Here is a 13,643-nt window from a genome sequence, read left to right as displayed (position 1 = left end):
GGGGGGGGGGGGGGGGGGGGGGGGGGGGCGGGGGGGGGCCGGGGGGGCGTGCCGGCGGGCCCGGGGCCCTGGGAGGAAGCACGCTGGGGGGCGGGGCCGGCCCGGCCCCGCCTCGTCCCGCCCCGCCCCGCGCTAGCGGTCGCAGCTTTGTGAGGTGACTCCTTGGGCCAGGAACAGCGAGGGCGGGAGCGTACGTCAGGAGTGGTGCTCGGCCGCGCGGACACGCCCCTAGGGCTGGGCCCCGCCCCCAGCCCGGCGCGGCCCGAATGGCCGCGCTTTGTAAGGCGATGCGGCTGCCCAGCTCGGAGCGCGCGTCAAAGGGCGGTGCTCGGCCGTGCGGACACACGCTGGAGCCCCGCCCCGCGCAAGCGGCCGTGCTGTGTGAGGCGGCTCCCCTAGCCAGGGGAACGGCGGCGGCGGGCCTGACGCCCGACAGGCTCTAACACGCCCCTGAGGCTGGGCTCTGCCCCTGGTCCCGCCCGGCTTTGTACGGCGGCTCACTGAGGGGCGGGGTCCAGCTGCGAAGAGGCCCCGCCCCTATGCCGGTCCTGCTCCCCACCCCACCACTGGTCTCGCTTTGTGAATCTCTGGGTTCTTGGGGAGGGCCGGAGTGAGGGGCGGGGACAGGACGTAGGGACACGCCCCAGCCTGTGGCTCCACCCCCAGCGCGCCCTCTGGAAAAGCAGTTTGAGCGTGGACTTGGCCTCTGCACGCCACCTTTGCCCCCTCTCCGAGCACTCAACCTCTCCTTCTCTCTTCCCCATCATCTCCAGCCGCTTCCCCCAGTGCCCTCCTCCTCCATCCTTGGCCCTTCACTGTCTTCGCCCCCACAAAAAAATTCTTGGACCTCTCTTTTAGCCCCTTCCCCCCCACCCCAACTCACTCTCCCTTCCCGCAGTGATGGCTGACCAGTGAATCCAGCAGATTAGGGCCTAGTGCCCCTTTCAATACACAGATACACACACCCATCTTCCCTCCAAGTCCCCCCTCCACTGCTCCAAGGCCCCCACTCTCCTCTTTGGTGACTTCCAAAGGTGCTTGCGGCCGCCCGCCATCTCCAGCTGCCACTCTTCCCGGTACCTGCTTTTTTTTTTTTTTAAGGCCCCACCGTGCCGCTTGCGGGATCTTAGTTCCTCGATCAGGGATCTAACACGCGCCGCCTGCATTGGGAAGGAGGAGTCTTAACCACTAGTCCGGCGGGGAAGTCCCTGGACCTGCTCATTTACTACTCATTCTCCTCAAGCATTCCATCATTCCACCTCCTGTATTCACCAATGCAAGGACTTTAGCAGAGACCCCACATGGCACTGCCCCCCTCCCTACACCCCCATGGGCCTCCCCATACACCACCCTGACTGCCTGCAGTTGAGGGGTACTGCCCCTCCCCCCCACCCTGCAATCAGTGATTGGACCCCAGAGGTGCTGGGCTTGAAAGATTACACTCCACAGAGGCCTTGGGAACAGCTCCAAGCATTATAATTAATAACTTAGGCATGCCAGCAGGGCACATAGAATATAACCCCCAGGTACCCTATGCTCCAAAAACCCAAGTCAGGTGTTATTGGGTTTTTGCATGGGACAGTGTGCATGGTGTCCACACCATGTTATGCATGGGACGAAGGAAAGCGGAGGGGTGTGTGGAGAGCTCAGACTTCATAATGGCCTGGCTGAGGGATCCTAACAGCTCCTTCCGTGGTGGTCTGAAAAGCTGGCAATCCAGAGAGGCTTCCTGCTTTCTGTCCAAACTCCAGGCAGATGCTTGCATCCCCTCTCCCACTCCTGCTCCTCTGCGAGGAAGGTCCCAAGGCCAGGGGGTCCCCTTCATTTCCTCTGTTCACTGCCCTGAGGAAGCAGCAGCGAGAAGTCCCCAACGTAGCTGGAGGGAACTGAGACCCTGCAAAGCCCAGCCAGCTCAAGGGGGAGGGCTGAACGGAGGGCACGCAGACAGAGGGAAGGGCTCCCCTAGCAGGCCCGGAATGTGCTGAATTCTGGGGGCTCAGGTGAGGATGACGTGGAGGTGGGCCTCTTCCGGGTCCCAGAGTTGCCAGGTGTCGCAGCAGAGCCTGAGGGAGCATCCTGGGTGGCTGCGTCTTCTTCTGAAGTCATTTTCTTTGTCCGTGGAGGAAAAATAGAGAAGCGGGTGATTTGGGGTTTCAGGATCTCGGGTTGCCCCATGTTCTGAGCCCGAGACTCCCCCAGTCCATCGGGTCTCACCTCACCCCACACACACACAGCTTCAGCGCCCTGATCCTGCTGTCTGTCCTGCCTTCTTCTCTGCTGAATAGGGAACAGACAGCCTAGGATCGAATCGCAGCTCCCCCTCTCCCTGATGAGGTGTGATGGCCCCCTTTGTGCCTCAGTTTCCCCTTTTGTACAATGGGGGAGAATGCCAACACACACCCCCGGGGTGGCTACGACTCATAAATATGAACACTGTATGGCATAATTTCTGTGTAAAATCCAGAATAGGCAAATCCATCAAAGAAACAGAAAGTAGAATGGTGGGTGCCAGGGCCTGCAGTGGGGGTGAAACAGGGAGTTGGTGTTTAATAGGGACAGAGTTTTATTTTTTCTGGCCACACCGTGTGGCTTGTGGAATCTTAGTTCCCCAACCAGGGACTGAACCCAGGCCACTGCAGTGAAAGTGCTGAGTCTTAACCACTGGACTGCCAGGGAAGTCCCGGGACAGGATTTGTTTTGCAAGATAATGTTCTGGGGATGATGGTGGTGATGGTTGTACAAAAATATGAATACACTTAATGCCACAGAACTGTACACTGAAAAATGACTAAAATGGTAAATTTTATGTCTATTTTACAATGATTTTTTTAAAAACTAGCAAAGATCACTAGAATTTACTGTTAAGGAAAAGAAGCATCGTTCATAACAGTGTGGCTAGCATGCTGTCATTTGTGTTAAAAAGAGTGAGGATATAGACTTGCTATTTTTGCCTTTGCTTGTATGTGCAGGAAGCTCCTAATGGTGATTTATCTGTACGTCTGTGTGCAGAGGGGGAGACCAGTGGGTGGAGAGGGATTAAGAAAGAGAATTTTACTATGTATATAGTTTTTACATTTGGATGTATTTCATAGTCAAAAAAAATTTTAACTAAAAAAAATATATTTTTAAAGTCACCAGGACTGAAATAAGTTATTTTTCTCCTTCCTTTTCTCTGTTTTCCACCGTTTCGTTTTAAATGCCTTAAAAAAAAAAAGGGGGGGGGGCGGGGGGGCGGGGGAGGCAGTAATCACCAGGCTAGTGCCTTGAGCGGTGTGACTTCTCACAGAAGGTTTCAGAACTTGCCCCGCCTGCCAGGCTTTTCTTAACAGCTCAGGATTTGTTCCCTGAGCTGAGATCTCAGAGGGCTGGACAGGCCAGTGCCAAGCCCCTTCCTTCCCACCATCTGTATACCAGTGACTGGGGTCCAGTCTCCATCTGCTCTGTGGCAGCACTGAGTGAGGTGACCTGTCTCTTGTCTCTCCGGAACTCCGCCACGCCTCCTTCTCCCTCGGCCCACTCATCCACTCCAAAATCAGTGCCTTGTTTCCCATCCCCTGAATCTACCTGACCTGCATCTATCTGTTCGCTTCTTCCACCTCCGCTGCCAACACACTGGCCCAAACTACCCGCCACGTCTGGCGCCTGAACCATTGCCGGGTCCCCCAGCTCCCGTCCGTCCACGGTCCCCCACAGTCTATCCTTCACGAAGCCGCCAGAGGGCGCCCGTGAGCACATAGATCACGTCAAGTCCCACCTCTGCCCTGAACCTTTCATGGCTCACCCTTCACTTGGGGTCAAAGTTAAAGTCAAAATTCCGCGCGGCGCCCCTCTCTACTCCTCACTCCGCTGCACCCCTACTGGGCCGTGCCAAGAACGTGTCCTGAGCCTGGATCAATCCTCCGCAGCTACCTCCTGCTTGTCGCTAATCTCAGAGACCTCCCGGATCTCCCACCTAAGTGAGCTTCCTGGTCACTCCTACCCCACATGGCATTGTCTGTCTCCCCCTGTAGAATTAAGAAGCTCTGAGGGATGAAGGGCCTCATCTTGTTCTTGTCCAGATGACCAGGAAGGCTATGTTGAACCCATCCAAACCTCCCCCCACCCCCTCCCCACCATGGTGCCCCAAGCAGACTGACTCCACCCCAGGCTCCCTGACTGAAGTCCCAAAGCGTCCACTTACACAAATGGAACTTCTGAGGCCGCCTCAAGGGGGACCACCTGCACCCCAGACCTGTACCCCTCTCTGCATGGAGAAGAGCTAGCTGCACATTTTCTTTTCTTTTTTCTTTTTTTTTTTTTGGCCAGGCCATGCCACACGGCATGTGGGATCTTAGTTTTTCCCACCAGGGATCAAACCTGGGCCCCTTGCAGTGGAAGTGTGGAGTCCCAACCACTGGACCACCAGGGAATTCCCCTAGCTGGACATTTTCTTGATCCATCGTGTCCAGGGGTCAGATATCTCTAATTTAGTAAACTAATAATAATAAGTACCCCAAGGCCATCACAAGATGCAGCTGTGTAGAGGAGTCCCATAGACCTGGGTTCAAATCCCAGCCAGGACACTGTGTGATCTGGCGGAGCAACACCCCTTGCTAAGCAGGGGGTGAGGAGTGGGGATGGGAATGAGGGTTGAGACCCTCCCCCTTGAAAGGGAGACGCATGTCTGGGACAGCTAAGCTGAAGTTCCTGAAACTGAACACAAAAGTAGGCTTTTCTTTATACCAGGAGCGAACCACAGTGTGCACCAGATTGTCACAAGGCTCCATGACCCCAAAGAAGCCACCAGGTCACCCTGAGTCCCTTGTCACCATTCTGAGTGCAAAGGCAGTGCTGACAACCAGGGGCCTGCCCACTGCCCCACGAAGGCCTGGACAACGTGCCTACCTCCAATCCCCTGGAATTTTCCAGTGCCAACTCTCAGCTCACAAACAATCCCTGCTCAGTGATTCTGGGCTTCTCCCAGACCCCAGAAGCTCAGAGGCAAACAGGTCAACCCAGCCTGGTGGTAGCCCCAAACTTCCCATGGTCATGACAGTCAGTAGAAAATCGGGACCGAGAAACAGGACGACTTACGGAGATGGTGAACAGGGAGTTATCGAAGGACATGTCTGCAACAGAAAGAGAAGACCAGGATGGGGGCCGGTTCAGATTTCCTGCTCATCGCCCTCCCCAGGCCCTCCCCGCAAGCCCACAGGCCCCAAGTCAACCATGAGGAAGGGCGTAAGGTCCATCAACCCTCATCCTCTTTGCCCCCTTCCAGCCCATTCTACAGGGTGCACTGTGCACAGCTACAAATTGAACTGTGTCCCTCCACCGCTCAGAACCCTCCCTCAGGGACCTCTGGCTGACCTCTGGGAAAATGGTGCCTTGTCTCCACTTCCACTTTCCAGAACACCTCTCAGCTCCTCCCCCACCCTGGGTTGCCCGTTCTTCACCCAGCTACTCCCTGCTCCCCCCTATAGGTCTCTGATTCAACACCACTTCCTCTGGGGACTAGCCTCCTAGCCCAGACAGGGTCCGGCCCGCCATGGGCTGTTTCCCCATCGGAGTATGGGCTTGTGGACAGAAACCACCTCTGTCTTGGTTATCTTGGGAGACCCCAGACCTTAGCACATAGTCGGGGTGCTCAATAAATACGTGAGACAGTGAAAGAAGTACAGAGAATGGAGTTTTCTCTGCTTGGAGCCCCTTCCTGGGCATTGCACTTCACAGGCTGGGTCCCTCTCCCCACCCCCAGCAGAACAGTACATTCTGGACCACAAGTGGGGCTCCATTTAAGGACGGTGCCAGGCACTGTGAAAGCCGGGTGCCCTGATGGTGGACAAGACAGGTGCAGTTCCCCACCCCCTTGGAGCTGATGGTCCAGTGGTGGAGGCGAGTGTCACACACCCAAGCACGCAATGATTACTTAATTGTGTTTCTACTGAGGGGTAAGAAGAACGACAGGGCTCTGGGGGCATGTAAGTAGAAAGAGTAGATCCTGCCTAGGAAGTCAGGGAAGGCTTCCCGAAGGAGGCGACCTTTAGACAGACCACAGGGAGGAAAAGTATTCTAGGCAGAGGGCAGAATGAGTGAAAGGCATGAGGATGGGGCAAGGAGAGGTAAGAGGTGAAAGATGTTCACACCAAAAAAAAAAAAAGGTGAACCTGGTCGGGAAACGGCAGGGGATGGGGGAGAAAGAGGGGAGCGTGTGTTCTCAACTCTAAGGGAAGTGAGCAGCTGTCGAAGGGGCTCAGTAGCGAGTAGTGAGACCCGATGGCATTTTGAGGCAGTGACCCTACCCCGGTGAGGGACGGGAACGGGGAGGCACAGACCTGTGGTGGCGAAGTTAACCTGGGCCCAGCAGGATTCTCGCTCCCTGCAGAGGGTTTCAGGAGAAAGTGATGACTTGTCTCAGGCAGGAGGCTCGTTCCAGGTAGCCCTGGTCAAACTTGGCCCTTCCCCCCCCCCCCCACCTCCGCATCCCCCCTGAATCCCCTCAGATGGAAATTCTCTCGCAGGAGCCCCACAGCCAGGTGAAGTCAGGATTCCATCACCGGGGCTACTGCTAGTTCTCTGCCACTAGGCAGCACGGTGTCCACCCCTCTCTCAGAGGGGAGAAACCGAGGCTGGAGCCAGTAGATTCTGATGCCCAGGAACCAGGGCCACTGTCTACAGGCTACAAGTTGGGCGCTGCACAACCCCAGGGGGCACCACTCGCCTCTCCCATAATTGTGGATTTCTAGAATGATTACTTAGCAAATTTTGGCAAATGGCCGTAAAGGGATGTGAGGAAGCCTCAGCTTCCTCATCTGTAAAATGGGGCCATTCCTAGTGCCTGCTTCCAGCGCTGCCACGAGGATCACGTGAGCTCAGGGTCCAGAGTCCCGCAGCACAATGCTGGGCACACCGTAGGCGCTTCCTGAATAGCACCTGTTTCTATTAAGCCAGCCTCCCACCAGAAGACGCTGTTTGGGGTGGAGCCCTGGAAGGACCCTTCTTCCCCCAGAACCCGGCCAGCTATCAGAGTCTTTAATGGCCATCAGGAACTCCTGCCTTGGGACTGAGTTTTCTTTCCCCAAAACCACCCTCTGAGGGTCTCCAGGGATGGTCTCACCGTTTCTTCTGCAAGTTTTTTACTTTAACTGGGAGAGAAAAAAAAGTGTTTGTTAGATTTTGGTCCTGGTTGCATCCTGGTTGCAAAAAGCCAAAAAACCAAAAGGCCCACATACATTTGTAGCCCAGCCTTTCCTTCTTCGCTGGCAAATTTCCCACTCAACAGGGGAGCTACTGAAGACACTTTTTTTCCCCAAATTTCATGATCAATGTATGTTGGTAAAAACTTCAAACAAGGTACGAGCATGTAAAATTGTTGGGTTTTTTGTTGTTGTTTTTTTAAGTCCACGCCATGCGGCTTGCAGGGTCTTAGTTCCCCGAGCAGTGATAGAACCCGTGGCCCCTGCAGTGAAAGCACAGAGTCCAAACCACTGGACCACCAGGGGATTCCCGCTTAATTTTGTTTTTAAAGACTGAATTCAGTGGTGCCAGGGGCTGTGGGAAGGGGGAACGGGGAGTCGGTGTTTAAAGGGGACAGTTACAGTTTGGAAAGATGAAAGAGTTCTGGAGATGGATGGTGGCAATGGTTGTACAACGAAGTGAATATACTTATGCTGCTGAACTGGACACTTAAAAAGGGTTAAAATGAAAAAAATTTAAAAATAATTTTTTTAAAAAAAGGAATTCCCAGGCGATCCACTTTCACTGCCAGGGCCCGGGTTTGATGCCTGGTCAGGGAACTAAGATCCCACGAGCTGCGCAGCGTGGCCAAAAAAATAATAATTTTTTAAAAAGGGTTAAAATGGTAAATTTTATGTCATGTATATTTTACAACAATTTATATATGTGTATATATATATATATATATACACACACATATACATGTATATATACATATATAAATTGCCCTTGCCCACCACCATCATAGAAATTCTGGAAGGTTCTTCACTGCTAAACCTTTGTAGTAAGGACTCCCAACCGTGCTCCTAAAAATGGGTGTGAGTGGGAGTGCATATACAAGTTCTGGTGGGCCATGCTTTCTCTGCCTGCCGTTACCTTTCCTGACGACCAACGCAGTGGTCACCAGCCCAGCGAGGAGGAGGAAGGCTCCAGCCAGGCTCAAGGAGAGTGCCAGGATCCAGGTGGGCACTAGAGGAAGATGGGAAAAGAGAGATTGGGCAGGTCATGGAACTGTAGGGTTGCAGGGAGAAGGTGGGACTCCTGTCATTCCTCCATTTGGTTTGGGTGTTGCTAGACCCTGGGGATCTAGCAAACCTGTTTCTGGCCAATTAGCATATCCCCTCCCCCTGGCCAACCTGATTGGTTCAGGGAGGGGCATGTTGCCCAAGCTGAGCCAATGAAAGTAATTTCTGGACTTTGGCTAGACCACTGGGAAGAGAGGTTTACTCCTCAGGCCAGCGTTACAAAGCTGGTAGGATATACACCTGGGGCTCCAAGGTACAATTTTGACACCCTGAGAGGGAGGGCCTGCCTGAGAATAAGACACAGAAGAAAGCGGAGCTGAGAAGTGGCACATGATTCCTGACATCAGTGAGCACCTGGATCCAGCCATGCCTGAAGTCAGTGCTGTTCAGTGAACCAACAAATCCCCTTTTGTCGCTGAAGCCAATTTGAGTCAAGTTTTCAGTTACTTGTGGCCTGAAGAGTCCTGCTGGCTGGGTAATAGGGAGTCAGACAACATCCACCCCCAGTCACATGGTGGACCCTGAGGCCCACGTAGAGGTCAACCACAAAAGCATGAAGCCCCAGCTCCAGTTAATGTCTCTGCAAAAGATTCAGCTGCCCCTCCCTGGAGAGAGGGGGAAGCCAGCAGGAGATGCCCTGCTCCCAGTGGAGGTCAGGAACTAGCCCGGAGGGGAGGAGAGGCACACACTTGGTGTTCTCAGTGTTCGCCCTTGTTCATTCATTCACCTGGGGCAGGAGGGGTGTCACTTCCCCACTCTGAGACCACAGGACCAAGGTGAGAGAAGGGGGCCTTTGATTGTGGAACTTGAGGCCAGGGAAGGACACAGAGACTGTTCTGTCATCACAGCCGGTGGGCCTCTGCTGGCAACAAAGTTCTCTTTGCAGCAGGAAAATTCTGACTGATGGTGAAGCAGAGACTCCACCCAGAGGCTCCTCCTTCCCTCTGGCTCCTAGATCCAGAGCCCAGGCCCAGCCCCCTCTCCTGGAAAGCCCAGAGGAAGACATCAGCCTTCCCAGGGCTTCTGTCTCACTCAGACGAAAAGCCAGAGCCCTTGCTGCAGCCACAAGACCCTGCACAGTCCTCGTCACCTCCCCCCTGCCCTCATCTCCCCCACCTTTCCCCCTTGCTCACTATGCTTCAGCCGTATGGGGTGCCTCTATGTCTCTCAAACACACCAGGCGCGCTCCAGCCCCAGGGCCTTTGCACAGCCTGCTTCCTCTGCCTGGAACACTCCTGCCCCCGACACTCACGTGACTGACTCTTCATCCTTCAGGTCTTTGCTCAAACGTTTCCTCCTCAGAGAGGCCTTCCTTGGCCACTCTCCTCTCTATTTAAAATGACACCCTTGGGAATTCCCTGGCAGTCCAGTGGTTAGGACTTGGCGCTTTCACTGCTGGGGCTATATTTCATCCCTTCACCAGGCTATATTTCATCCCTGCCACTTTCCTTGTCCCCTGTTGGCAGACTGAATGTTTACCAAACTCCTTATTTATCGTTTGTCCCCATCCCTCGGAATGTCAACTGTGAGACATCAGAGACTTTGTTTCATTCACTGCTGAACCTGCAGTGCCAAGGACAGTGCCTGGTACATAGCAGGTGCTCAAGGGAGGGTGCAGGAGAGCATGCAGTTTTAATGCCTGGATTTCAGGGAGGGTGAACGCATGCCAGGTTTAACGCTCTGCCACCTGCTGGCTGGGTGACCTGGGCCAGTCTCTTCATCTCTTGTGCCTCAGTTTCCTTATCTGGAAAATGGGGAGAATGGCTGTACCCATTGCATGGGGGTGACTGTGAGGATTAAACAAGGAAAAGTGAGAAAGTCCTGGCAAGTTGCAAGAGGTGGCTCGTCCTGTGATGACTTCCAGGTGGAGGGAACAGCACCTACAAAGCCTCGGAGGTGAGAAAATGGAGCCTGGGGCAGTGAGGAATGATGGAAGGGCCTTACCTGGGAAGGAGACGTGCATGGGCTCACTGAGGTTCGACAGTTGAGGCTGCCTGTGCTCGCCGAGCACGCCATACTGGCAGCGGAATGGTCCCCCTGGAACCTCCCTGCTGCCACCACTCAGGTTGAAGATGACCTCGAGCTGGTCCGCGGGGGCCTGCAGGAGCTGTACCACCTCCTCCCCTTGATACAGTGTGAAATTCGCCCCCGGGAAATCCCTGGGGGCCATGCATGCGATGTGGATGGGGTCCTCCTGGCTGCTGGGATGTGGGGGCACCAGCATGATGGATGGCGCTGGGATAGCCAAGGAGCCTGCGAAGCAAGATAGGGGAGGCTGTCTGGGTGGTTAGAGCAGAGGCCAGCCTGGCTGTGTAGCCTTGGGCAAGTGGCTCACCCTATCTGGGCCTTGGCTTTCACGTACAACCGGATGCTAGTCTTCCCTACCCTACTGTGATGTTGAAAGGGTAGAGTGCCCAGCACGTGGTGAGAGATCGCTGCATTTGAGTCATTTTATTATAATAGCCGTGGATGTTACACAGCAGCGCAATTATACTCGTACTACTTCGATCAACAGAATTGACTACGTGCCAGACCCTGTTTAGGTGCTGGGGATAGAGCAGCAGACGAGACAGACAGATAGACAGATGGATAAGGTATGCGGACAGATAAGGTATGCCTGCCCCGGGGAGGGGTGGGGGCTGACTTTCTCAGGGAGACAAGGGTGGTAGGGTAGCCACAGAGGGCTTCCATGGAGACACGGCACAGGAAGAACTGGGGGCGAGCATTCCAGGCAGAGGGACAGTCTGGGGCAAAGGCCACAGGCTGGAAGGGATGTGGTGTGCTCAAGGAGCCTGGGTGGCAGGAGGGAGGGTGACCGAGGGGAGAAGGGGAGGGCAGAGGGGTTCTATCTTGTTTTCCAGGCTGTGGTGAAGAATATGATTTTGGAGCACGACTTCCTGCAGGAGGGACCAGTGTCTCCCCAGCTGCTCACAGGCTCCCGGGCAGAGTGCCTGGCTCAGGTGAGGTCGACACAAGCCTTCCCTTATCTAGCTTCCCCGCCCCACCCTCTGAGCCCCCAGCAGATCCTCCTGTTGCCCCAGCCCTGGAGGTAGGAGCCTGCAGAGGTCAAGTAGGGCTGAGTCATGGGGCGTGGGCACTGCTGTCTCTGGTGGGCTGGCATTTCTGGTACCCTTGATGTGGGTGGGGATAATGAGACCGGACAACAGAAATCCATGCTCCTGGGGCATTTCCAAGGCTCTGGGCAAATCGGTCAGGGCTCAGCTTCTCCAGCACCTGGTTTCTGCACACACATACCCTCCCTGCCACCCCCCAGCAGAGGCAAGGTTGGGGAGGTGGAGGGAGCGGAGCAGGGGTGGCACAGGGGCACCAGGCTCACCGGCTGCAAAGAGCAGGACGGTCCAGGGCATCTCTCCTCCCGCGTTTGGCCGGGAAATCTGGCTGAGACCAGCGCGGCCCACGGCTCACTGCCAGCTCCTCCTGTGAGGCCAGAGCAAGGAAAGAAGAACCAGGGCTGATTTGAGCCGAGTGTTTCCTCATTGGCAGGAAGTTGCACACACACACTTGGGCGCTGAAAGGGACTCTCTCCCCTCCCCATCCCTTCCACGGATGCACATCAGACCCTGGCACCTCGCTGTTCCTTAGGGGCCAAGGTTTGGCAGATGGGAGGGGAAAATGAATGAGATGGTCCAGTGCGTGGTTTTTTTTGTTTTTTGTTTTTCCCCTGAGAACTCCTGGGCATGAGGAAGCACAAGGAACATAGGTTTTTTGGGAAACCCAGGCCCAAGTCACAAAATGTGGCCCAACCAGTGCTGAAGTTGAAACATGTGGGGTGGAAGTTGGTAGGGCATGGTGGTTAGGGCTTGGCCTCTGTGACCTCAGGCAAGACAAGGTCCTTCTTGGAAGCCTCAGCTTGCTGCTCTGAAGAATGGGGCTAAGAGTAGTGGACACTAGCTCCAAAGAATTCATGTCATGAAGTGCAATGCCTAGTGTAGTGTGAGTGTTCCCAGTGTGAGGCCACAGGGGAGGAAAGCCTCAGGGGCTTCACCAGCCAGGTGGAAGGAAACACTAGCTGCAGAACTGAGGGAATGACATTGTTTGCAGCATAAATTGCCTCCTGTTGACAGCCCAGAAACTTCCAAAGGTCTGTCTTACCAGATTTGCTTTGGTCTCCAAACATTTCTGGTCAAGTCCAGCAGGTAGGTCCACCTGGAGGTTTACACCCAGGAAGGATGTAAGCATGTAGTTGCCAAATACGAAAAAGGGCCATTAGGGTGGGCTTTTTTCTTTGGATACACAAAGCTCATTTCAACCTCAGGGCCTTTGCATGTGTTCCATCATCCCTGCCTGGAACACAATTCTATAGACCTGGTCAAATCCCACTTCTGCTTCAGGTCTCAGTTTAAGTGCCATTTTTAAGAAATCTTTCCAGATTCCTCTGAACTTAGAAAAATGCCTTTGCTGAATCCTGCCATAGTACCTTGTAATTTTCTTTGATTCCAACTAGCATGCTTGTATTTTCATGTTTGTCCATTTCATCTAACTTATCAAACTTATTGCTATAAGCCTGTTCATATTCCCTTGTTAGGCTTTTAATATCTGTGGGGTTTGTAGTGATGTCTCCTCTTTCATCCCTGATAATAGATATTTGTGTTTTTTCTCTTTTTTTCTTGATTAGCTTTGCTAGGGATTAATCAGTTTTATTAATCTTTTCCAAGTACCAACTTTTGGCTTTGTTGTTTTCTCTATTTTCAGTTTTCTATTTCATTATTTTGTTCTTTCTTCCAGTTACCATGTGTTTAATTGGCTCTTCTTTTCCTAGCTTCTTTTTTTTTTTAATTTATTATTTACTTTTTTGGCCGCATTGGGTCTTCACTGCTGCACGTGGGCTTTCTCTAGTTGCGGCGAGCAGGGGCTACTCTTCGTTGTGGTGCGTGGGCTTCTCATTGCAGTGGCTTCTCTTGTTGCGGAGCACGCGCTCTAGGCGCGCGGACTTCAGTAGTTGTGGCTCGCGGGCTCTAGAGTGCAGGCTCAGTAGTTGAGGCGCACAGGCTTAGTTGCTCTGCAGCATATGGGATCTTCCTGGACCAGGGCTCAAATCCGTGTCCCCTGCATTGGCAGGCGGATTCTTAACCACCGCGCCACCAGGGAAGTCCCTATAACCTGGAATTTTGAATTCAGAAATAGCCACACATACCTGTATTGGTCAGCTGACACACAGATTATGCCCTTAAGAGACAGGACTGAGGAGTCATGGGCAGGGTGAAGGGAAAGCAATGACGGATGGTGACTCCCTGGGGTCAGGGAACTGTTAGCAGCCAGGCCTGAAGCTGCTGGGGAGAAAACAGTTCTGGAACTTGGAGAGAGCTGGAGTTACAAGCTTTGGTGGAAAGAAGCAGACCAACAGGGTAGGAGCCAGGGAATAGATACCTAGACCTTCCTTTC

At 53.9% G+C, this 13,643-nt stretch overlaps 1 protein-coding gene across 2 annotated transcripts; it reads right to left on the bottom strand.

Annotated features, from left to right (window-relative positions):
* Window positions 1–1,460: 1,460 nt before the first annotated feature.
* On the bottom strand, window positions 1,461–12,437 carry CUNH19orf38 (chromosome unknown C19orf38 homolog). Of its 2 annotated transcripts, XM_029217799.1 has the most exons (8): window positions 12,354–12,437; window positions 11,578–11,678; window positions 10,185–10,493; window positions 8,092–8,184; window positions 7,097–7,124; window positions 6,315–6,358; window positions 5,074–5,108; window positions 1,461–2,109 (listed from the first exon to the last, which is right to left on the bottom strand). In XM_029217799.1, the coding sequence occupies exons 2-8, from the start codon at window positions 11,606–11,608 to the stop codon at window positions 1,963–1,965; spliced, it is 687 nt and encodes a 228-aa protein (XP_029073632.1). In that variant the 5' UTR covers window positions 11,609–11,678; window positions 12,354–12,437; the 3' UTR covers window positions 1,461–1,962. The 2 variants fall into 2 exon arrangements, with proteins under 2 accessions (XP_029073632.1, XP_029073631.1); XM_029217798.1 differs by lacking the exon at window positions 12,354–12,437 and having other exon boundaries at window positions 11,578–11,696.
* Between the last annotated feature and the right edge of the window lie 1,206 nt (window positions 12,438–13,643).

Source organism: Monodon monoceros, unplaced genomic scaffold (genome assembly GCF_005190385.1).
Source record: "Monodon monoceros isolate NGI ecotype Baffin Bay Population unplaced genomic scaffold, NGI_Narwhal_1 Super_Scaffold_12, whole genome shotgun sequence".
Lineage (NCBI taxonomy): Eukaryota > Metazoa > Chordata > Mammalia > Artiodactyla > Monodontidae > Monodon > Monodon monoceros.
This window is presented reverse-complemented; position numbering and strand designations above follow the sequence as displayed.